General features: G+C 36.3%; 1 protein-coding gene across 4 annotated transcripts in view; it reads right to left on the bottom strand.

Moving 5' to 3' along the window:
- Positions 1–24,405, bottom strand: part of EPHA6 (EPH receptor A6) — a gene marked incomplete at its 5' end in the record, with an annotated part of 855,070 nt that overhangs the window by 132,296 nt on the left and 698,369 nt on the right. For all 4 annotated transcript variants that reach the window (XM_082840129.1, XM_082840131.1, XM_082840130.1 and 1 more), the window contains one exon: positions 15,732–15,789. In XM_082840129.1, coding sequence (XP_082696255.1) covers positions 15,732–15,789 — 58 coding nt within the window. The remainder of the gene's footprint in view (positions 1–15,731; positions 15,790–24,405) is intronic.

The following is a 24,405-nucleotide window of genomic DNA, read 5'->3' as shown; positions in this document are numbered from 1 at the left end:
ACACTAAAAATGTCATTTCTAATACACCTAAAAAATCTGGGAAGAAAAGTGAATATGGATTTGTGAAACATGGAAATTGGATTTCGAATTATATTTTAAGACCTTAAAATGAATATGAATATATAATATAGCTTTAACTTACAAAGCTTTCTACTGAGTTTGATTTTTTTTTTTTTTTTGCTTAGGTTTATATAAAGATAAACTACAATAGCTACTGTGTGTTGCACTTAAATAAAGTCAAGAAAATTTAAACTTTTTTTGTTTGGCATCTAGGGCAGGGTGTCACAGAGTGCCAAGATCCTGATGAAGCATCATTACAGTGCATCGGAATTACTGGGAAAGTTTTCGCAAAATATATCTGCTTGGGTATGCATGTGTATTTGGTAAAATCTCGGTAGGATGGCAACTGATTTCCAGCCATGGTTGAGAACCACAGGTTTTGAGTCTAAACCTAAAACCTAAATCTAAATCTAAATCTAAATCTAAATCTGGTTTTGTAAATCTAAAATCTCCTGTATGGTTCAAATGAGGGGTTAGGAATGACTACAGAGGATTTCAGGAAAATGCATGGAACTTCTCTACATATCACTATAGTTATAAATTACATGCCAATTAAAAAATTTCAATGTAAAACCTTGTATGAAAAACTAGAATGAATAGGAATATTAGAAAATACAATTTCATGGTACCAGGTGCTACAAATGACACAACACACATTTACAGTACTAAAATGTTTAAAGGCTATTGTAAATTGATGCTCTAACTCCTAATTTAAGCATAATAAGTTCAGCCATTCATATGCTTTGTCCCAAGTACACTATGCTTTCATATATTTGGATGTTTATTGTCACATTATTTTTAGAATAATCTTTGGCATTAAGCCGGCACAGGCGTGATAGTAATAACATTCATCGACATGAAGTTTCACATATTTTCTTCTGAAAAACATGTAATTAAAGGGATGTAATTCAACTGTGACTTTTATGGTTTAAAAACAGATACTGGTGGATAAATGTAATTCACTTTTTTCCCACTGTTTAATATAAAATGCATGTGATGTGGATTAATTGTGCTCTTACACCCCAGCCCAAACATAACTCCACAAAACACAATTTACAAGAAAAGTGTGCTAATAAAACTCAGCTCTCATTATTAATATATAACTAGCATAAGGTAAAATGCCATCTTTACTAGATTTATAATTTGAGTACATAAATATTTAAAAGATCCCTTTAATTTTTTAAATTAATATTTGCTTTGCATTTGTTCAAGGAAAATCTTCAAATGACACACATTGCTTCTGAAATGCACTTATATGTATTATTTAAATACTCATATTTGTGAGGTATATCCAGATATTTTTTAATGGTGAAAATTAAGAATATTTTTAGCCACTAGAAGAAACAGACCAAGAAGTAACAGAAAAACAATTTTAAAACTCTTAGTGGAGCTTCCCCTGCAGCGTCTCTGCTCGCAGCCGGAGCTGAGGTGACCGCACAGCCGTCTCACACTACTAACTCTGGTGTGAAGTGCCTGGTGCAAGGCCTCTGCACCGAGGACCCTGTGAGCAAGTGAGACTGGACTAAGCACAAAGTTTAAAAAGATGGCAGAGAGAAGAGTTCCTGAGACCTGATAGGACATTTGCATCTCAAAGATACACCAGAAATACATCTACACGTGGAACAACTCCTACAGAACACCTACTGAAGGCTGGCAGAAGACCTCAGACCTCCCAAAAGCCTCAGAAACAGTGGATTAAAGCTCCACAATCAACTTGATGTACCCTGCATCTGTGGAATACATGAATAGACGAGTCATCCCAAATTGAGGAGGTGGACTTGGAGAGCAAGATTTATTATTTCTTCCCCTTTCCCTCTTTTTGTGAGTGTGTATGTGTATGCTTCTGTGTGAGATCTTGTCTGTATAGTTTTGCTTCCACCATTTGTCCTAGGGTTCTATCCGTCCATGGTTTTTTATTTTAAATTCTTTTTCTTAATAATTAATTTTAATAATTTTATTATACTTTTCCTTCCTTTCTTCCTTCCTTCCTTCCTTCCTTCCTTCCTTCCTTCCTTCCTTCCTTCCCTCCCTCCCTCCTTCCTTTAGACAACGAATCATCCCAAATTGAGGAGGTGGTCTCTGAGAGCGAGATTTATGATTTTTTTCCCCTTTACCTCTTTTTGTGAGGGTGTATGTGTATGCTTCTGTGTAAGACTTTGTCTGTATAGCTTTGCTTCCAACATTTGTCCTAAGGTTCTATCCGTCCCCTTTTTTTTTCTAAATAAGTATTTTTTAATTCAATAACTTTATTATACTTTATTTTATTTTACTGTATCTTCTTTCTTTCTGTCTTTTTTCCTTCTTTCCCTCCTTCCTTCCTTCCTCCCTCCCTCCCTCCTTTCTTTCCTTCTTGCCTTCTTTCCTTCTTTGCTTCTTTCTTTCTTTCTTTCTTCCTTCCTTCCTTCCCTCCTTTCTTTCTTTCTTTCTTCATAATTCTACTAATTCTCTCTACTTTTTCTCCCTTTTATTCTGAGCGGTGTGGATGAAAGCCTCTAGGTGCTCCAGCCAGGAGTCAGGGCTCTGCCTCTGAGGTAGGAGAGCCAACTTCAGGACACTGGTCCACAAGAGACCTCCCAGCTCCACATAATATCAAATGGCGAAAATCTCCCAGAGACCTCCATCTTAACACCAGCACCCAGCTTCACTCAATGACCAGCAACCTACAGTGCTGGACAACCTATGCCAAACAACTAGCAAAACAGGAACACAACCCCACCCAATAGCAGAGAGGCTGCCTAAAATCATAATAAGGCCACAGACACCCCAAAACACACCACCAGACACGAACCTGTCCACTAGAGAGAGAAGATCCAGCCTCATCCACCACAACACAGGAACTAGTCCCCTCCACCAGGAAGCCTACACAACCCACTGAACCAACCTTAGCCACTGGAGACAGACATCAAAAACAGCGGGAACTACGAACCTGCAGCCTGCAAAAGGGAGACCCCAAACACAGTAAGATAAGCAAAATGAGAAGACAGAAAAACACACAGCAGATAAAGGAGCAAGATAAAAATGCACCAGACCTAACAAATGAAGAGGAAGTAGGCAGTCTACCTGAAAAAGAATTCAGAATAATGATAGTAAGGATGATCCGAAATATTGGAAATAGAATGGACAAAATGCAAGAAAGAGTTAACAAGGACCTAGAAGAAATAAAGATGAAACAAGCAATGATGAACAACACAATAAATGAAATTGAAAGTACTCTAGATGGGATCAATAGCAGAATAACTGAGGCAGAAGAACGGATAAGTGACCTGGAAGATAAAATAGTGGAAATAACTACTGCAGAGCAGAATAAAGAAAAAAGAATGAAAAGAACTGAGGACAGTCTCAGAGACCTCTGGGACAACATTAAACGCACCAACATTCGAACTATAGGGGTTCCAGAAGAAGAAGAGAAAAAGAAAGGGACTGAGAAAATATTTGAAGAGATTATAGTTGAAAACTTCCCTAATATGGGAAAGGAAATAGTTAATCAAGTCCAGGAAGCACAGAGAGTCCCACACAGGATAAATCCAAGGAGAAACAAGCCAAGACACATATTAATCAAACTGTCAAAAAATTAAATACAAAGAGAACATATTAAAAGCAACAAGGGAAAAACAACAAGTAACACAAAAGGGAATCACCATAAGATTAACAGCTGATCTCTCAGCAGAAGCCCTACAAGACAGGAGGGAGTGGCAGGACATACTGAAAGTGATGAAGGAGAAAAACCTGCAACCAAGACTACTCTACCCAGCAAGGATCTCATTCAGATTTGATGGAGAAATTAAAACCTTTACAGACAAGCAAAAGCTGAGAGAGTTCAGCACCACCAAACCAGCTTTACAACAAATGTTAAAGGAACTTCTCTAGACAAGAAAGACAAGAGAAGGAAAAGACCTATAATAATGAACCCAAAACAATTTAGAAAATGGGAATAGGAACATACATATTGATAATTACCTTAAATGTAAATGGACTAAATGCTCTCACCAAAAGACACAGATTGGCTGAATGGATACAAAAACAAGACCCTTATATATGCTGTCTACAAGAGACCCACTTCAGACATAGAGACACATACAGACTGAAAGTAAGGGGATGGAAAAAGATATTCCATGCAAATGGAAACCAAAAGAAAGCTGGAGTAGCAATTCTCATATCAGACAAAATAGACTTTAAAATAAGGACTATTAGAAGAGACAATGAAGGACACTACATAATGATCAAGGGATCGATCCAAGAAGAAGATATAACAATTGTAAATATTTATGCACCCAACATAGGAGCACCTCAGTACATAAGGCAAATACTAACAGCCATAAAAGGGGAAATCAACAGTAACACATTCATAGTAGGGGACTTTAACACCCCACTTTCACCCATGGACAGATCATCCAAATTGAAAATAAATAAGGAAACACAAGCTTTAAATGATACATTAAACAAGATGGACTTAATTGATATTTATAGGACATTCCATCCAAAAACAACAGAATACACATTTTTCTCAGTGCTCATGGAACATTCTCCAGGATAGATCATATCTTGGGTCACAAATCAAGCCTTGGTAAATTTAAGAAAATTAAAATTGTATCAAGTATCTTTTCCGACCACAACGCTATGAAACAAGATATCAATTACAGGAAAAGATCTGCAAAAAATACAAACACATGGAGGCTAAACAATACACTACTTAATAATGAAGTGATCACTGAAGAAATCAAAGAAAAAATAAAAAAATACCTAGAAAAAAATGACAATGGAGACATAACGACCCAAAACCTATGGGATGCAGCAAAAGCAGTTCTAAGGGGGAAGTTTATAGCAATACAAGCCCACCTTAAGAAGCAGGAAACATCTCGAATAAACAACCTAACCTTGCACCTCAAGCAATTAGAGAAAGAAGAACAAAAAAACCCCAAAGCTAGCAGAAGGAAAGAAATCATAAAAATCAGATCAGAAATAAATGAAAAAGAAAAGAGGGAAACAATAGCAAAGATCAATAAAACTAAAAGCTGGTTCTTTGAGAAGATAAACAAAATAGATAAACCACTAGCCAGACTCATCAAGAAAAAAAGGGAGAAGACTCAAATCAATAGAATTAGAAATGAAAAAGGAGAAGTAACAACTGACACTGCAGAAATACAAAAGATCATGAGAGATTACTACAAGCAACTCTATGCCAATAAAATGGACAACCTGGAAGAAATGGACAAATTCTTAGAAAGGCACAACCTGCCAAGACTAAATCAGGAAGAAATAGAAAATATGAACAGACCAATCATAAGCACTGAAATTGAAACTGTGATTAAAAATATTCCAACAAACAAAAGCCCAGGACCAGATGGCTTCACAGGCGAATTCTATCAAACATTTAGAGAAGAGCTAACACCTATCCTTCTCAAACTCTTCCAAAATATAGCAGAGGGAGGAACACTCCCAAATTCCTTCTACGAGGCCACCATCACCTTGATACCAAAACCAGACAAGGATGTCACAAAGAAAGAAAACGAAAGGCCAATATCACTGATGAACATAGATGCAAAAATCCTCAACAAAATACTAGCAAACAGAATCCAACAGCACATTAAAAGGATCATACACCATGATCAAGTGGGATTTACTCCAGGAATGCAAGGATTCTTCAATATATGCAAATCTATCAATGTGATAAACCATATTAACGAATTGAAGGAGAAAAACCATATGATCATCTCAACAGATGCAGAGAAAGCTTTTGACAAAATTCAACACCCATTTATGATAAAAACCCTGCAGAAAGTAGGCATAGAGGGAACTTTCCTCAACATAATAAAGGCCATATATGACAAGCCCACAGCCAACATCATCCTCAATGGTGAAAAACTGAAAGCATTTCCACTAAGGTCAGGAACAAGACAAGGTTGCCCACTCTCACCACTGTTATTCAACATAGTTTTGGAAGTTTTAGCCACAGCAATCAGAGAAGAAAAGGAAATAAAAGGAATCCAAATTGGAAAAGAAGAAGTAAAGCTGTCACTGTTTGCAGATGACATGATACTCTACATAGAGAATCCTAAAGATGCTACCAGAAAACTACTAGAGCTAATCAATGCATTTTGTAAAGTAGCAGGTTACAAAATTAATGCACAGAAATCTCTGGCATTCCTATATACTAATGATGAAAAATCTGAAATTGAAATCAAGAAAACACTTCCATTTACCATTGCAACAAAAAGAATAAAATATCTAGGAATAAACCTACCTAAGGAGACAAAAGACCTGTATGCAGAAAATTATAAGACACTGATGAAAGAAATTAAAGATGATACAAATAGATGGAGAGATATACCATGTTCTTGGATTGGAAGAATCAACATTGTGAAAATGACTCTACTACCCAAAGCAACCTGCAAATTCAATGCAATCCCTATCAAACTACCACTGGCATTTTTCACAGAACTAGAACAAAAAATTTCGCAATTTGTATGGAAACACACAAGACCCCGAATAGCCAAAGCAATCTTGAGAACGAAAAAAGGAGCTGGGGGAATCTGGCTCCCTGACTTCAGACTATACTACAAAGCTACAGTAATCAAGACAGTATGGTACTGGCACAAAAACAGAAAGATAGATCAATGGAACAGGATAGAAAGCTCAGAGATAAACCCACGCACATGTGGACACCTTATCTTTGATAAAGGTGGCAGGAATGTACAGTGGAAAAAGCACAGCCTCTTCAATAAGTGGTGCTGGGAAAACTGGATAGATACATGTAAAAGTATGAGATTAGATCACTCCCTAACACCATACAGAAAAATAAGCTCAAAATGGATTAAAGACCGAAATGTAAGCCCAGAAACTATCAAACTCTTAGAGGAAAACATAGGCAGAACACTCTATGACATAAATCACAGCAAGATCCTTTCTGACCCACCTCATAGAGTAATGGAAATAAAAACAAAAATAAACAAATGGGACCTAATGAAACTTCAAAGCTTTTGCACAGCAAAGGAAACCATAAACAAGACCAAAAGACAACCGTCAGAATGGGAGAAAATATTTGCAAATGAAGCAACTGACAAAGGATTAATTTCCAAAATTTACAAGCAGCACATGCAGCTCAATAACAAAAAAACAAACAACCCAATCCAAAAATGGGCAGAAGACCTAAATATACATTTCTCCAAAGAGAAATGCAAATCAAAACTACAATGAGATATCATCTCACACCAGTCAGAATGGCTATCATCAAAACATCTAGAAACAATAAATGCTGGAGAGGGTGTGGAGAAAAGGGAACACTCTTGCACTGCTGGTGGGAATGTGAATTGGTACAGCCACTATGGAGAACAGTATGGAGGTTCCTTAAAAAACTACAAATAGAAGTACCATATGACCCAGCAATCCCACTACTGGGCATATACCCTGAGAAAACCATAATTCAAAAAGAGTCATGTACCAAAATATTCATTGCAGCTCTATTTACAATAGCCCGGAGATGGAAACAACCTAAGTGCCCATCATAGGATGAATGGATAAAGAAGATGTGGCACATATATACAATGAAATATTACTCAACCATAAAAAGAAACGAAATTGAGCTATTTGTAATGAGGTGAATAGACCTAGAGTCTGTCGTACAGAGTGAAGTAAGTCAGAAAGAAAAAGATAAATACCGTATGGAAACACATATATATGGAATTTAAGAAGAAAAAAAATGTGTCATGAAGAACCTAGGGGTAAGACAGGAATAAAGACACAGACCTACTGGAGAACGGACTTGAGGATATGGGGAGGGGGAAGGGTGAGCTGTGACAGGGCGAGAAAGAGTCATGGACGTATACACACAAACGTAAGGTAGATAGCTAGTGGGAAGCAGCCGCATGGCACAGGGATATCAGCTCGGTGCTTTGTGACCGCCTGGAGGGGTGGAATAGGGAGGGTGGGAGGGAGGGAGACGCAAGAGGGAAGATATATGGGAACATATGTATAACTGATTCACTTTGTTAAAAAGCAGAAACTAACACACCATTGTAAAGCAATTATACCCCAATAAAGATGTTAAAAAAAATTTAAAAAATAAAGGATTCATGTAGAAATCTGAAAAAAAAACAAAAAACTCTTAGGGCTTCCCTGGTGGCGCAGTGGTTGAGAGTCCGCCTGCCGATGCAGGGGACACGGGTTTGTGCCACGGTCCGGGAGGATCCCACATGCTGCGGCGGAGCAGCTAGGCCCGTGATCCATGGCTGCTGAGCCTGCGCGTCCGGAGCCTGTGCTCCACAACAGGAGAGGCCACAACAGTGAGAGGCTCGCGTACGGAAAAAAAACCTCTTAGTGACATCTTCTGAAATATATTATAATAATAATAGATAACATTATGGAGACCTAATATGTGCCAGACATTATCTAGAAGTTTTAGGTCTATTAGCTATTCACTACAATAAAGTCACAATGACTATAGGAAGTAGTTATTGCCTATTCTTGACCTTGTTTTGTGGATGCCAGGCATCCTTGAATATTCTCTTTTGCTTAAATGTTTTATCCAAACCCCCAGCAAATCCCATTGGCTCTATGTTCAAAATACATCACAGAATCTACCATTTTCCATCAGCTCAACTGCAACTATCCTAATCTAAGCCACCATCATCTCCTTACCTGGATTATTGCAAAAGCCTCCTGATTTCCCTGCATCCATCTGTACCTCACTATAGCCTCCTCTCAATACAACAACCAGAGCAATCCTTTTAAAACATAACCAGATTATGTTGTGCCTCTCCTCCAAACCCTACAATGGCTTTCTGTCTTACCCAGAGAAAATTCAAAGTCATTTCAGTGGCCTACAAGATCCTATCTCAGTGGTTTTCCAGCCTGGATGCATATTGGACTCAAATGAGGGAACTTTTAATAAATATTGATGCATATGTCCCAGCCCAAGAAATTCTGCTTTAATTCATCTGGGGTGCAGTCTGGAACCTGGGATTGTTAAAAGCTCTCTAAATTGAACGATTATAATGTGCAGCCAAGGTTGAGGACCATTTCCCTCTAAGATTTGATCCCCTTTCTGCCTCCATCCACTCTCTGACTTCAGCTCCTAATGTCCTTCCCCATGCATACTCCGTTCTAGCCATAATGATAGGGTGACTGCTATATTTTATCATCCCTACTGCAGAGTAAAAGGGTCATTATTAATAATTATGAAGAGATAATAGGCATGACTTAGCACTGACCTAGGAAAAACAAGCATATAGTCATTGAGCATAAAGACTTACTTTGTTGTTCTACAGGTGTAAAATGCTCCCACCTCAGGGCCCTGGCACTTTCTGTTTTTACTCTCTGGATTCTTTTCCCCCTCGTACCCACTTGGTTTGTTCCCTCACCTGCTTCCCATCTTTACTCACATGCCACTTTTCAGTGAGACCTTCCCTGTCTACTCAACCTCGAAACCCAATCTCACTTCCACTTCTACTTCTCCCGTTTTATTCTTCTCTACTATCTGATGTACCACATATTTTGTTGAATTCTTTACTTCTCTTCCCACCAGATTTTTAATTTCTATTTTGATTGCTTCTGTATTCCAAGCTCCAGAATAGTGCCTGGCCTACTATAGTTGGTCAACACATATTTGTGCAAAAAATAAATGAATGATGAATGATTTATCAGCCGTTTAACACTGGGCCAGTTACCTAATTTGCTTTGCATCAGTTTCCTCATTGGTAAAGAGGGGATAATAGTAACACCTACCTCACAATGTGGTTGTAGGCATTAGGTGCTTACCTAGTGCTTACCATACTTAAGGCATGGGATTGGAATAATGCCTGACTCAGAGAGAGCACACAAAAATGTTAGCTACATTAGTTAGTTAAAGATACTCATCTTTGTTTTTACTTTAGCTACTGACTCCTAGACCACACATGGAAATTGTCATCCCCGAAATTACCTCACTTCAGAAATCTTAAATGTCAATCTAAGGTGTTGGTAAACTGACTCTCTGAAGAAAAATAAAGCAAACAAGTTCTGATGTGTAGCATTTGCCAATTTCTGTGGTGTAAATACTCCCATCGTGGCCAATTTCAAGCGACTACCTATTTAACAACCAGCTCCCCAAATTTCTGACTATTTAATCATCATCTCTTACAAGCTGGTATGATCTCGCTCTAACAAACCACTGCCCATATCTCACTTTCTGGCCATGTTCTTTTCCTTAGCTCTCCCACCTTCATACACAGCTATACTTGCTCTTCTACCTAATAAAGACTTCCAGTCCATAACGGCCTAATGGCCTCTTTATTTCGGCCTCTTTATTGCCTCCTTTGTCTAACCTGGCTTCACTGGTTGCTTACTTGAACTACCATCCCAATTCCCTTGTAGTACTCTTGTTCTATTGTACCTGTTCTACAAACAATAGCCTCTTTTATCTCCAGACTTACATTGCGGAGGGGAGGGGAGCGGTCAGTTGTTCCTCTAGGAAATCACAGAAGTATGCACACCACTGCCAAAACACTCACGTTCTCTAGCATCACCTGGAAGTCAGCAGAACTAGTTAATCATTTTGTTTTCTCTAGGACCAAAGATGGGGACTGGCAGGAGTGGAGGAAGAGTGCCTGTAACAAATACAAATCATTGGGCCAGCAGTCCAGAAGATCCTCTCCCTGGCCACTTACATTGCATATCATTAAAAGCCTTGGTAAAGATTTTTAGCTGGTTACCCTTGCAGGGGTCCTGAAAACTCTGTGTTCTTGGAGTAGAACCTGATTCTGATGGTCCTGTTTTTTTTGCTGTTTTTTTTTCTCATCAGCAATTTATCTTTTCAACTTCAGCAATTACTCTAAGCATTGACCTTCAATGAAGATTTGTCCTCAAACTCCCACATAAACTTTCTTCCTACTTTGCATAGAAATACAATAGCATGAGGTATCATTTTCTTAAATTTAATGCATGTTCCTCATAAATCCCTCTAGATCCACAACACACAGCTCCTTCAAGTCTTGGAAAATGTGGAGGCTTCTGCTACTCAAAGTTAATCCTTCACCAGGGTCCTTGATTTTGTACCTTCCCATCTCCTGAGATATTTTGCCTTACCAGTTTAACAGTATTTTCTTTGATTTCCTAGCCCTCAGTGTATAAATTGTCTAAATTATTTTCTATCTTAAAAAATGCCCTTGATTTTTCTTTTGGTCTACTAGCATCTGATTTATCTCTTGCCTTGCCATCTCACCCACTTTTCCCCTAAAAATTGGTCTCCACCTGCCAATTCTATTTATATTTTAGTCTCATTTTGCCCTCTACAGTCTGGCTTCTGCCTGGGCCCAACCCATTAAAACTGCTCTTGTTGAGATCTTGGAGGGCCACTTAAGAAAGTGTCAAATGCCATAGATGTCTAGTCTCTGCCTTAGTCATAGATATCATATAGATGTCATAGTCTCTGTCTTCCAGAATTTCTCTGCTGCATTTAATACAACTGCTTGTTTGCTCCTGCCTGAAAGGCTCTGTTCTCTTAGGTTTGGGATGCCATGGCCTCCTCTCCCCCCTTGCTTGTCTTTTCACCTCTCATGGATGGAGATGCCATCCGTGCTGCTTCCTCAGGTTGGTATGCCACAGAGTTCCAACCTTGTTCAACTCCTTTCCTTTGTCTAACATTTCTTCCTGGAAAATATCATGGTTTGGGTTTAATAACCACTTTTATTCTACTGACTCCCAAATCTTTAACTTTAGTCAAGATTTTCCTGTTGTGTTTCAGATATATCTTTCTAATTTTGTCTGGACACTTTCACCACATGTTCCATAGGCATCTCAAAGGTAACAAGACCCAAATTAAACTCATCATCTTCTTCCAATGACTAGCCCATCCTTTTCCTCCTCTGTATCTTTATTTCAGTTGGTAGCACTACCTTCCACATATTCCTCTTGCTCTCAAACATCCTTTCCTGAGTGTGTTTTTGGCTATGGTTTCCTTACTCAATCTGATTCTGTTGGCAGTTTCCTTACACAATCTGATTCTGTTTGCTTTTTGTCTTTATTAATTTCTCCAATGTTTTTCTTGTTATTATTTCTGGATGACACTTTCTCACTTGCTTATGTGATTGTGCTTTATAAGTAATGTATGTATATCTTTTTCTCTTATGTCAAAGGTTTAGAGGGCTTCCCTGGTGGCGCAGTGGTTGGGAGTCCGCCTGCTGATGCAGGGGACACGGGTTCGTGCCCCGGTCCGGGAAGATCCCACATGCCGCGGAGCGGCTAGGCCCGTGAGCCATGGCCGCTGAGCCTGCGCGTCCGGAGCCCGTGCTCCGCAACGGGAGAGGCCACAACAGTGAGAGGCCCACGTACCGCAAAAAAAAAAAAAAAAAAAAAAAGGTTTTGAGATGGGAGCAGGATGCTGAACACAATATACCCTCTTGAACTGAAACCAGTGGTGGTGTATTTTTGTATAACTGAGTTTTGTGATATAATAAACAAATCCACATTCAACAAATGTTATAAAATACAGGAATAAATTGTTTGTGCTTGACACATGATATCTCGAATTTTTAAAGTAATTTATAACTATTTTTATTTGGATTGCTAGTTAATATTGTTATAAAAATGGAGGCCCAAAGATTTAGGGATAAGCAGTTGCCAGGTAAGTGCCGCCACAAAAAGTGTTTATGAAATCCATATGTATAGATGGAGAGAGACTGTACAGGGATAATGGTCAAGACTGCATTCATTCACACTAGTGTATTTCCTTGGAAAAGTTAGGAAAACCTGTATATCAGTGAGGTCATATCTTCTGTGCAGTTAGGCTGATGCTCCGCTTGCTAAGTCAGGTTGCATTTTATTTTAAAACTTAAAACACATACATACTTATGTACCTACCCACTCCCTTTTTCCACACGTACGTGCACATATACACACACATACACACTTACACACACACATACTTACTTAACCACGCCACACTCTCCCTGCTAATATATATCTGGAGGAATGTCCGCAAGGATCCAAACAATAGATTTATGAATTTGGTGCAATATCACAGCCAGCCAGCCACTGCTGCTGGCACTAGATTGTAATCTTGTACGTTGTTTGCTACCACTCTGTCATATAGAACAGTGAATTGAAGTGATTTTCAAGTGGTGTGGGAGACCAAGGGAAATCTTTTCCAGCTCCAGTAAGCACAGAACGCTATTAATGAGCCATGGATGGCTCCCCTACTGTGCCGTGCACTTAGCCACTTCCTCCTCTCTGTGCTAACAGAAGCTGCGATTATCAAATTCTGAAGCAGTAGTTTGAAAAATGACTTCGCTTTTCAGAATTTGTGGGATATATATATTTATATATTTTATTTCTGCTTGCCGTGGGGAGTTGAATATCTGCTATTGACCTAAAGTTTATAAAGCACTTTGAGCTTCTGGGATATAAGAGATATGATTACAAAGAAAGTAAGAATCCTATAGAAGAGTAAAAAGGGAGTATTGGCCCTATGTTTTTTTATCCCATTCATATGATTTTTATTTTAATAGAAATTCTATGTGAGGAGGGGACCCAAGACCCCATGGGAAGATGGTAGTGGACTTATAAGAAGTCATAAGTAATTTAATAAAAAGAATTCAAAGTGTATGAGAACATGGCTTTTGCATTCAGAGACTTGAGTTTCAATCCTCACTCCACCCTTTACAATGTGTCAGCCATTATTCTATATGCTTTATAATAATCAACTCAATCCTTATAACAATTGTATGAGGTGGATACAGTTAATATTCCCACTTTATAGATGAATAAACAGAGGCACAGAGAAGTTAGTCACTTGTTCAAGGTCACACAGCCAGTAAGTGGCAGAGCCAAGACGAACTGAGATAATATATGTTAAGATTCTCATAGTATTAGTAGTGGTAGCCACGATTATTTGAACATTTATTCTTTCCCAGATTGTATTGTGTCTAACCTACGTGGTGCATAAGAGCTGAAAAATATTAGTTTTTAAATCTTAGATCATGAAACATACCACTTATAAACATGTAGTAGGATGTTTTTAAGTAAATATTTTACTTATATTATCTTTTCTTTATAACATGTTTTAATTGATTGATGATTCAGCAGGATAAAAAGTATATCTGAAGCTAACATTTCTCTCCTAATTTGCTCGCGGCAGTCATTTGACCCATTTTTCAGCAGCAATTTAAATGAGTGTCTGTTACATTATTTGCCATTATATTCAGCTCTAGGATATAGTAGATTAAAAAATCCTATCTGAAGCGCCATTAGATAATAAGTCATTTTGATATGTATCTGATAAAAATTAGTTTCTGGATAAACATAATGGAAGGGCATAAGTATATATGCATTTCAAGTACTATAGGTGGTCCTAAAAATTTATCCTAAAGTAATTTAGCACATTTACAGGAGAAATGGATACAAGCTATAAAATAACATTCTGAGAATGGCTACAGAAAAGAACAAATAGTTCACATCCCTAAACACCTATGAATTTCATTTTGCCTTAAAGAGCATACTTGGTTGAGGGTATGCATTCTGTGAAGAGTACTGCTTGATAATAACTCGACAATTTTGCTGAATTCAGCTTCTGGCATTGAATCTGGACATCAAGTCCAGTCACAGTATAAATATATTATCACTGCTAATATTGAGAGCAGTTGGAAGAAGAGGGCATGGGACCAAGAAAAATAAACGAAAATGAGATCAAGGGAGAGAGGTAAGATGCACACAGAACTTGTCCAAATAACACTGAGCAAAAAATGAAGTGAAGAAAGAATGCTTGAGATTGTTTATTCCCATAAAAAATGAAGAAAAACATATAACACATTTCAAATAGCAAAAGTCCAGTCATTTTATAGGTAAGAAAATTGGCTATGTCTCTGTAGGTAAATATATATTAAGGAATACAGTGACATGCACATATGTGACCTCTGCTGGGGATGCAAAATACTCTAGTGACTTTTCTAATATTTCTGTTTTTTCCAATATCAATGAATATTTTTGTAGCATACATTGGCTTTTTAAATGTTAAAAATATTATAAACACATTTGAATTATAACTTCATGGTAACTTCTCAGCTGTGTTATTCTGTACCACTATATAAAACAAATGATTCTTGTATATACCATACTTTCAAGGATAAGTCACTTAAAAAGAGTGCTTTAAAAATTTTTGTTCTAAAACAAATCTCAGCCAGAGTTTCATTCTTTCTCTTTTTGTTTTCTAAATAGTCAGCCAACAAACTTAAGAAGGACAAAGCTGATAAAATCCATTTTCTGATATGAACTTGAGTCATTATTGGTAAATATACATCAATTTAAAGGGTGCAGCATTATAGATAATGCATAAAATATCCTACTAAGTAGTTAAATGTGATAAAGCAAAATGAAACTCAGTTGCTTCACACAGGCTATGTGAAGCTACTGAATTTCATTTAATCTCTTTCTTTATAACATCATTTGAAAATATGTATATATTAATAAGGCAAGTGAATTTATAGGAGAAATCAATTATATTCTCATGTGTATATATTCCCCCCATCCTCTTAGTAACACTCTAATGTATCACAGTATGAGAGAAACACACCCTAGAGAAAATCCTGCTATTCTTCATGGAAAAATCCATGAATAACATTATGCAAAAATTAATTTATGATAAATGTTTTAAATATAGAACTCAGAACAGCTTATTTAAATGCCATCAGAAAAGAACACCTCACCCGTAAAAAGGAGTCTAGCGATCCATTCTCCATATATTCCACCACAATCATTACTGGTCTGCCTGCAAAGAGAGCAAGAGAACACATAAGAATTACAGCAATTACAGAAATATGTGCTGCAGTTAGAGATTTCCAGCTGTGGCAGCTAAATTATTTGTATTTTATTAATAGGAACTTCATTTTCCAACACGCTTCTATAAACACATTAAACATACACATTTCTCCGTTTCTTTATAGCATTATTTCCTTTGAGTTCATAAAAAGAACATGAATTACAATATGAATTACTAAGTAATTAAGCACTTCCTTTTCTAAAGCCCTGCAATCACTTGTTCAGATTATGTTCTTTTTGTCCTGAGCTTTTCCTTAAAAGGCAATCAACAAGCTAAAGTCAGGGTTTAAGCAGTTACTATAGCTGCTTTGGCAGATGTGGTACGTCTCCTCCAGGGATGCAGTTATTATGGCTGAATTACATTAGACTGGGCATTTCTGAAATATTCCTAAGGCAAAGCAGAAAGGAGAAATTCATGAATTCTCTTTAAGAAATTATAAACCATCAGTCATAGTCTACTTTTAAGGGCTTTTAAGTAGAAAAACGTCAGTAGATTGATGAATGCTACAAAGTTGGTGGGACCTGTAGTAGTTCTTGATCATCTCTTTATTGGACATAGATTAGATCAACAGAACAATGATGGCAGTACATGAAAAATAAGTAACTTCTGATTTCATAGTCTAGTGCAGAAGCTAAAATCAGAAACTGAACATCATTTATTTCTTTTTTATCATATCTATTTGCAATTGTTACAGTTCCCAATACACCTCTATTAGATAGAATATTTGACATAAGTAACTGATTTGTTTCAAAGAAAAGAATCTATTTGTTCTGCTCAATTGCCCGAGTTTAAAAGATAAAGTCATTTTAGGGAGGGAAAATGATATTTACCTGAAATAAACATGTATGACATATTTACTTTTTACTTCTATATTTCTCGCTTCTCATTGGAATTTTTAGCAATTCAATCTGCATTGTGCACAGAGTTTTTCCTCATGAGCACAAAGAAGATCCGGAAAGAAATTATGTGTACCAGTGACGGAAATATTAGATCTCATATTGTAATTCATGTCCCTTTTATGAACCCAAAGCCTTGAGGGTTACAAAGGGTGACTGGAACAAATTAGTACAATGTCTGCAAATGCTAGATTTTACATTTGAATCTGTATTTTAAAGAAAGATGTGGTAAAGGTTAAATGTAGCAATAAAGTTCCCAATTTATCATGCATAGAATTAGAACCCAAAGAAGTTTTCCATTTTGGCAGATTTCTATAATGTTCCTAAAAGTCATTAATTTCACCCAAATACAGATAAAAAAAAAACTATATCAGAAAATATTGAGGTCAAAGGAACTGTCAGCACTACTGTAGGCAGGGATCTAGAAGATCCGGGTTTTAAATCTGAAAGTTTGTCATGAAATCTTTTATTTGGCCATGGGTTTCAGAGAGCTTGCAGACAGGAGCTTGATGCAAATGCTTGGTTAGCAAGGTAGGGAAAACTAAAAATTATGAGTCCACTATTCCAGTCTGAATGATAATGGATTATGGATGTTAAGGGGAAAATTTGGGTTATTACGATGACTGCCCAGGTTCTTTCATAATCACACCTTTTCAATCTATCTTGACCATTGATGTCAGAGAAACATATCTAGTTTTCTAAAAATATATTTTAAAATAAATAAAAATATATTAAAAAAAAAACTCTGACATTCCCTAGGAATACTATTATTATCCCTGTTACACAGGTAGAGAAATTGAGGCACAGTAAATTAAATTACTTGCCCCAAATCAAATGGCTACTAAGTGGCTATCAAGCAGTCTGTCTCAGAGTTTAAGCTCTTAACCTTTATGCCAAAGGTGCCTCTCAGACATGATTTATAGATCAGAACTGTGCGGCCCATGCTGTTAGGCAATCCTCTCCAGTGATGGACCTCTTCTCTTCTAACTAACCTTATCATCTACTGCTTCATCAACTGTCAGTATCACCTATACTTACTCAATCCTATCTCCTTCTGCCTTTCCTTTTGGTATTCCCCTGCCAGGATTATCTCGCAACTTGCTTCTTTCCCTAATCACACTCACATCTCCCTAGAATTTATACACTGCACCTCCTCCATGAAAGTCTCCCACAGCCATTTCCTATGGTTGCACTCCCATCACATCTACTGTCTGCATTATGAAATGTGTGCCTGGTTTTGTATTAGGCTGTTTTTTTCCCTCATCTTCCCGCAGATGCTTTGTATCCCCATTCACTGGGTTTCTCAAGGTCATCTCCTATAGAGCTGAGCAGAGTAGGTGCTTCATAGAAACAAGTTGATTTTTCTCATCAGTTTCACAATTCCTAACAGAGTAACACTGAAGTACTTCAGCAAGATTCTAATCTATGTGAATACAAAGTACTTTGAAATTAGTGCTATCTGTACCTCTTTGGGAGATACTTTATACAATCTTAAAATTCATCAGTGACAAGTTTCATCTTCTCATTAAAGATAGTAAAGAGTCAAAGGAAGACTCCCCCGGTTTCTTGTAAATTAAAAGTTTCACACCTGAGCTCTGAGTCTTTTGTATTTTGTTCAGTAGCATCATTTGAAAGCAAGTGTTATTAAACTAAGGAGTTTTTTTTTTTGGAATATCGCTGGTATCTAACCTGTAATTTGCTTCCTAGTTGTTTTCTACAGGGAAGTTAGATACACTGTGAAGATTACAAGCTTACAGTCCATGATTACATTTTATAATCAAGAAAGTAGATAGGCATGAGGAAAATTATGAAAGTTAGGGTGATATTCTTCAAATATGTGGTTAGGTGTGAGAAGTCCATTGGTAACAGTGCTTTTTCTGTGTTATTTTTAAATATGTAAAAATTATATATTATACTTTTGCTCTTAGAAAATACATTTGGTTGTGATTCTCTTTTTTTTATATTTTCAAAATATTTCAGCTTATTTCCATTTTTACAGTTTTAGCCAGTTACCCTAAGTGCCTCACGTCACAGGATTAGCCTAGTCTTTGCATTGTACTGGAGTCAATGGACAAGCTCCCGGATTCTTAAATGTTAGTCAAGTCTCAAAATCCCCAGATCTTTCTTAGAAGCCTCATCAGTTGAAGAGATCTTCAGAAATACTTTTACAAGTCACACGAAAAGTGAAGTTCTTTGGTTTTCCTTCATGAATAGCCCAGATATTGTTATGGATATTTTAAACTGCATTAGAATCAAGATTCGATAAGAAATCACTTATATTCTGAATACAATGAATCACAAAATGCCATATCATCTTTTCCTGTTATAGAGAACAATAATTTTCTTTAACTGAGACTTTTATAGACTATTAACAAATGAATCTTTTTCAAATTTGCATCTTCTCAATACTTACGATGATTTTGATATAGGTATTGAGAAAACAGATAATGATAAAGCTATTCTTGTGTTGTTGTTAAAGGAAACAAAAGAGAGGTATTCTTTAAATGTTCCAGGGAAATTCTGGGGAAAATATTTTGTGAGTGATACAGTGCCCACCTTTTTTTGGCCTCAGAGAAGACTCTGAAAGGAGATTACAGATTCAACATTTTCACGTAAGTAATGAGTTTGTGCTGGATGTAGTGTTTTGTATCAGTTTGGCAATTTCTAATGTGTAGTCAGTAATATCAAGAACCCAAACAAATCTCAACAACCCCCAAACTCTATCACAGATTTAAATCAATCTAGTTTATTTAATGTTATAACACGTCTATATTTTGTCTAATAGGTAATGAAATTTATGGCAATAATTTGAATTGACAGGTTGCCTGTATTTTCTTCCTCCCAAGTTGTAATTCAGGACTTTTTGAGCCAGTTATTTAATTTATTTCTACTCCCTGTTTCTGCTGTACTGATAGTGAATTATAATTATAATCTCAAATGGATTTCATAATAAATGAAATAGTTTTCTTATCCCTCTAAGGCATTCAAGAGATATGGATGACACAAATTTGAACAAATTTATATATTAAATAATTATTTTTATTCACAAGAAGTAAAATTGGAGGATTGTTTTCCTCTTAACACTGTTGCCTGATGATTATCAGATCATGTCCCAAATGAATCTTATTCTCAGTGAATTCAAATACAAACTTAAAAAGATTTCCCTTGAAACTTCTTTTCCTCCTCTATTTCTGTTTTGGTTAAGACACCACCATCCATCTAATTACCCAGGTATGAAACCCTATTGTAATATTGGATTTCCCACTTAATCAAACCCTTATTAGTCCATAAGTTGTTAAGTGGTGCTGATTCTATACAAAACCTATTATCACTGTCCACATTCTCCCTTTGTTTTCTCTTGACGTATTACAATAATCATTTACTGGTTGTACCTGCTAATGCTTGTATAATCATTATTTTAAACATTCAGTGATACAGCAGATATACATATTTAAATGCCTACTATGCATCAAGTACTCTTCTGGTTTCTGAAGAAACATCCTCAATCAATACAAGATCCTGCTCTCATGGAGTGTATAGTGGAAAGGGGAATAGAAATAAGTAAACAATTACTATAAAGGACTAATGTCTCATCCCTCCTTTAAAGACTGCTTTACATATTGTATTGTTTTCTTCAGGATTAAGGTCTAAACTACTTGGCAATTACATTCCTTCACAATCTTTCCTCTACCTTTGTTTCCATGTCATCTTTTACAGCCCCAGTTCCCCACCTCCTGTTTTTCAAATTCTCTAGGGGACTCAGAATTCCCTAAGTACGACTTTACTTGGACCTTCCTCTTCTCTTTGGAAGACTGCCTTCTCACTCTCTTCATTTGGTAAAATCATATACTTACAAATAAAATAAAGAACTTAAATACCATCTCCACGGTCAACTTTCCCGTGAATCACTTTTTGTTTTAGGATGACTTTGATGGTTTACTTTTTCTTCCATTTACATCTTAAACAATTGTATAACACTTATTAGGTATGGCATTGATACTAACTACAAAGGTGTCTGCCTTCTACTCTAAAATGCTGCTGAGGTCAGGACTGGTGCTTAATTCTTCTCTGTAAGTTCACTAGCTACATATAGCACAGAGTGAGGCACAGAGGAGGTACTCAACTTAATTTTTTTTGACTGGAATGCCAGAAGGAACACACAAATAAAGATGTTTTCTAAGGATAATTCTAGCCCTAGAGCAGAGTTACTGAAATAACAGAATGGCAAATCAATAGACTTTAATCCTAAATTACTTGTAGTATAAAATATATGGTTTTGAGGAAAAAAACAATTCCAATTCTAGCTATGCTACCTGCATGATCTTGGGCAAGTTATTTTAGCTCTTTCAGTTTCTGCATCTATAAAATGAGGATAATATTACATACTATATGTGATTTTTCAAAGGAGTAGATGAAAAAACGTATAATTGACACAGAGTCTGGCAATAGTTGCCGCTCAAAAATGTTGGTGTACCTTCACTTTCTTTCCCTTTTGGGAGTAGTTATCTGCTTCCCCCTTCGTATTACAATTGTTCACTATGTAGAAAAAATAGTTTTATAAAAATGGATCATTTCCATATTTTATTGTACTTTGGCATTGACATAAAGATTCTTTTATATCTTATGGCAAAGTAAAAATAACTGCTATTTACATGTTTTATATGATACAGTTAATTCCCAGTTTTATCACTGAAATCCTTGTGTCCCAGGCAAATTGGTACGGTTTACTATCTTACACCTTGTGTGCTCAGCACAGTGCAGTTAGAAGATGTGGGATTAGAGTCAGGTCGCATGCTATTGAAGACTCTTCCACTTGGGGCAAGTGACCTTTCATAACTCACTTACCTCACTGCTTCAGTCTCCTCATTTGTACACTATATACATTCCTCATTTGTATATTTGTATATTTTTACATAATAATAATACCTCCTCCATCTCATGAGATAGAATAAGTCACTGTGGAGGAGGTTAATCCACCTTCTCCATTGAGTGAGGTGTGGGATTAAATGAGATAATGAGTTTACAACACAGAGAATAGTACCTGATACTATAAACATCAAACCACCCAATAACAGCTTAAAGAACGAATGAGTAAATGTGAGTATTATATCTTACCTTACTGACTAGATGTTGAATCCTAAGCTAAGAATTGTTTTTCAGAGTGAAGAAGGTTCATTACTGAAAATGACTAAGATCAATATATTTAGGAATTTTCCTGACTGTCTCAAAGGTCCACTTAAATTCTTTACACCTGAAATCGACAGGTTTGAAGTCGCTTTAAAGAACAAGATGGTTTCTCCTAGAGTAAAATAATCAAAACGGGTATTTTCTTACTTTAAATACCATACTACAATATAGAGTTTCTTAGAAATAGCTTCTGTAGGAAGTAGATTCTTATTCCTATCTAAAAAGTCATCTTGTGTCTTCTGTACTCTATTTACAAATTTGGACCTCTACCAATATACCTTAGATTACTCTGGAATTGATTTTACCCTTAGAACTATTTGAAACCCCTAAATCTATATAATAATTATTGTTAATTTGGTTCCATGCTTTCTCTTAATTTCTTTATTTTGCTTCTTAAATTCAGAAGTGAGCCAAATAACCTTGGATTAATGCTGAAGAATAAATTATTTTATTCTGTGATAAAACAGCTGAGCAGAAATTAGGAGGGTTGATTTGCATTTATGAAAACAGTGGCACTTCTAGATTTGTTTTAGAGTAAATCTAAGATGTGAGGCTAAAGAAATGAAACATAATTTTCCTGACAGTTCCAGAAAGCAGTGGCATACCGTCTGTATCAATTAACTTCAGTAATATTCAGTACTGCACTTTTTCTACTGGAAATTACATATGGGCAAAAAGATTTCTCTTTAACTACAAGTGTCTTGTTGGCAATGAAAGTTACTGCCAAAGATGCCTGATGTTAGACTGTGGTTTTCAACATAAGACACTAACCATATTGCAAAATTTTAATAACATATGAGTTTTTAAGAATGGCTTTCTTGATTTTTTTATTACATCCACATGTATAAAAGTAATATGTGATAATGCTCAAATTAAAAGCACATGCACTGAAATTAGTTGATTTATGACATTTAGATTTCCAGTTATTATGAAAGAAATAATTGATTATACAATAATCTATAGTTTAATTACCACTAGGTAGCAATGAATAATGAACATATCAGAGAATTCTCATGACTTGAAATACTCTGAAATGTTCAAAACATAAACATGAAACAGGAAATATGTGCTAAGTTTTTCAAAACCACATTAAACTGCATGTCAAATAAATAATTTTATGCCGCTTTTGTTCTTGGTTTCTGTGAAAAATTTTTGTGTGGGTAATTAAAAAATAGATACTACATCTAAATCAGCACATATATAATAATAACTGACTTAAAAAATAAGTTTCTCAGTGTGCCAGACATTGTTCTAAGGGCTTTACATGCGTTAACTCATTTAATCCTCACACCAACCCCTGTGGTGAGTATAGTCACTAGTTCAATTTAACAGATAAGATTACGGATGTACTGCGAGTTTAAGGAACTTGTCCAAGGATACACACTGGGCAATTGGCAGAACCAGGGCTCGAAGCCAGGCAATCTGGCTCCAGAGTCTGAACGCTTGTCCATCTTGTCATATCCCCAGATAATACTTGGGTCTCCATTAGTAATTTAGAGTACATGAAGCATTATCCCAAATCTCTGTGCCTCATCTTAGAAACACATCTGGGAAAGCCATTACGGACTGGGCATTGTGTTGCTGCCAAAGTTGTTTTGTCCTTGAGAAGTTCTAGGATTTTAAAGCTCCATAAAGCCTTATGATAATCTATATAAACAGGAAATGTGTGCTAAGGAAACTTGCTGGAATAGCCTTTAGATTTTGCTTTCCCCATCGCTTAAACATCAGTTTATGATAATGATCTTAAGTTTCCTATACAAAGGAATGTTTTCAGAAAGAGTCCTGAAGCTTTGGGAAGAAAGTGTCATATTTTCCAGTAGTGTTTCAAATGTTGTGCTTTACTTCTGGCTTCAAAAGTGTGTTGTGATTATATAAATGATCAAATATTCAGCCTTTTGGTCTTTTGTATTATTCACTAATCAAAAGAAAACCAACAGAAGATTTAAAAATCAAACAAACCTCTGGACAAGATATATTTAATCCTAACTGCATAGGTTATTTATGGTGAGATTTTAATTATAATGGAGAAAACATTGTTAAATGAATCATACATATGATGTAAATTAAACTACCAACTTCTTTTCCCTGCCCCCCAGGAAAGTTACTACTTATTTTTGAATCTTTTCTGCAATTCTTACAAAGGATTTAACTTTTTTGTTAATGTTCAATTTTGCTAAATACACTTTCTGTAAGACCTCTGTGAATAGAACTATGAAAAGTTAACATTGTGCCACAGGGCAACTTCCACTGTGCTTTGTCTTACAATGCAAAAGAATGAATGCTGAGATGAGATGTGTTTTACAACAGGTATGGTCTTTCCCCACCTTTCTTACGTTCTTAAGTGGCCCAGCAGCCCAGAAGGGCAAGCATGCTGCCCTATGAAAGAGCAAGAGGCATTTAAGCAGCTCAGTTTCTTATCATGTTTTCCAGTAAGGTGAAAACACACCAACACAACACTTCCAACCAACACAAAGATTA

The sequence above is a fragment of the Leucopleurus acutus genome (assembly GCF_964270905.1).
Source record: "Leucopleurus acutus genome assembly, chromosome: 5".
Classification (NCBI taxonomy): domain Eukaryota; kingdom Metazoa; phylum Chordata; class Mammalia; order Artiodactyla; family Delphinidae; genus Leucopleurus; species Leucopleurus acutus.
This window is presented reverse-complemented; position numbering and strand designations above follow the sequence as displayed.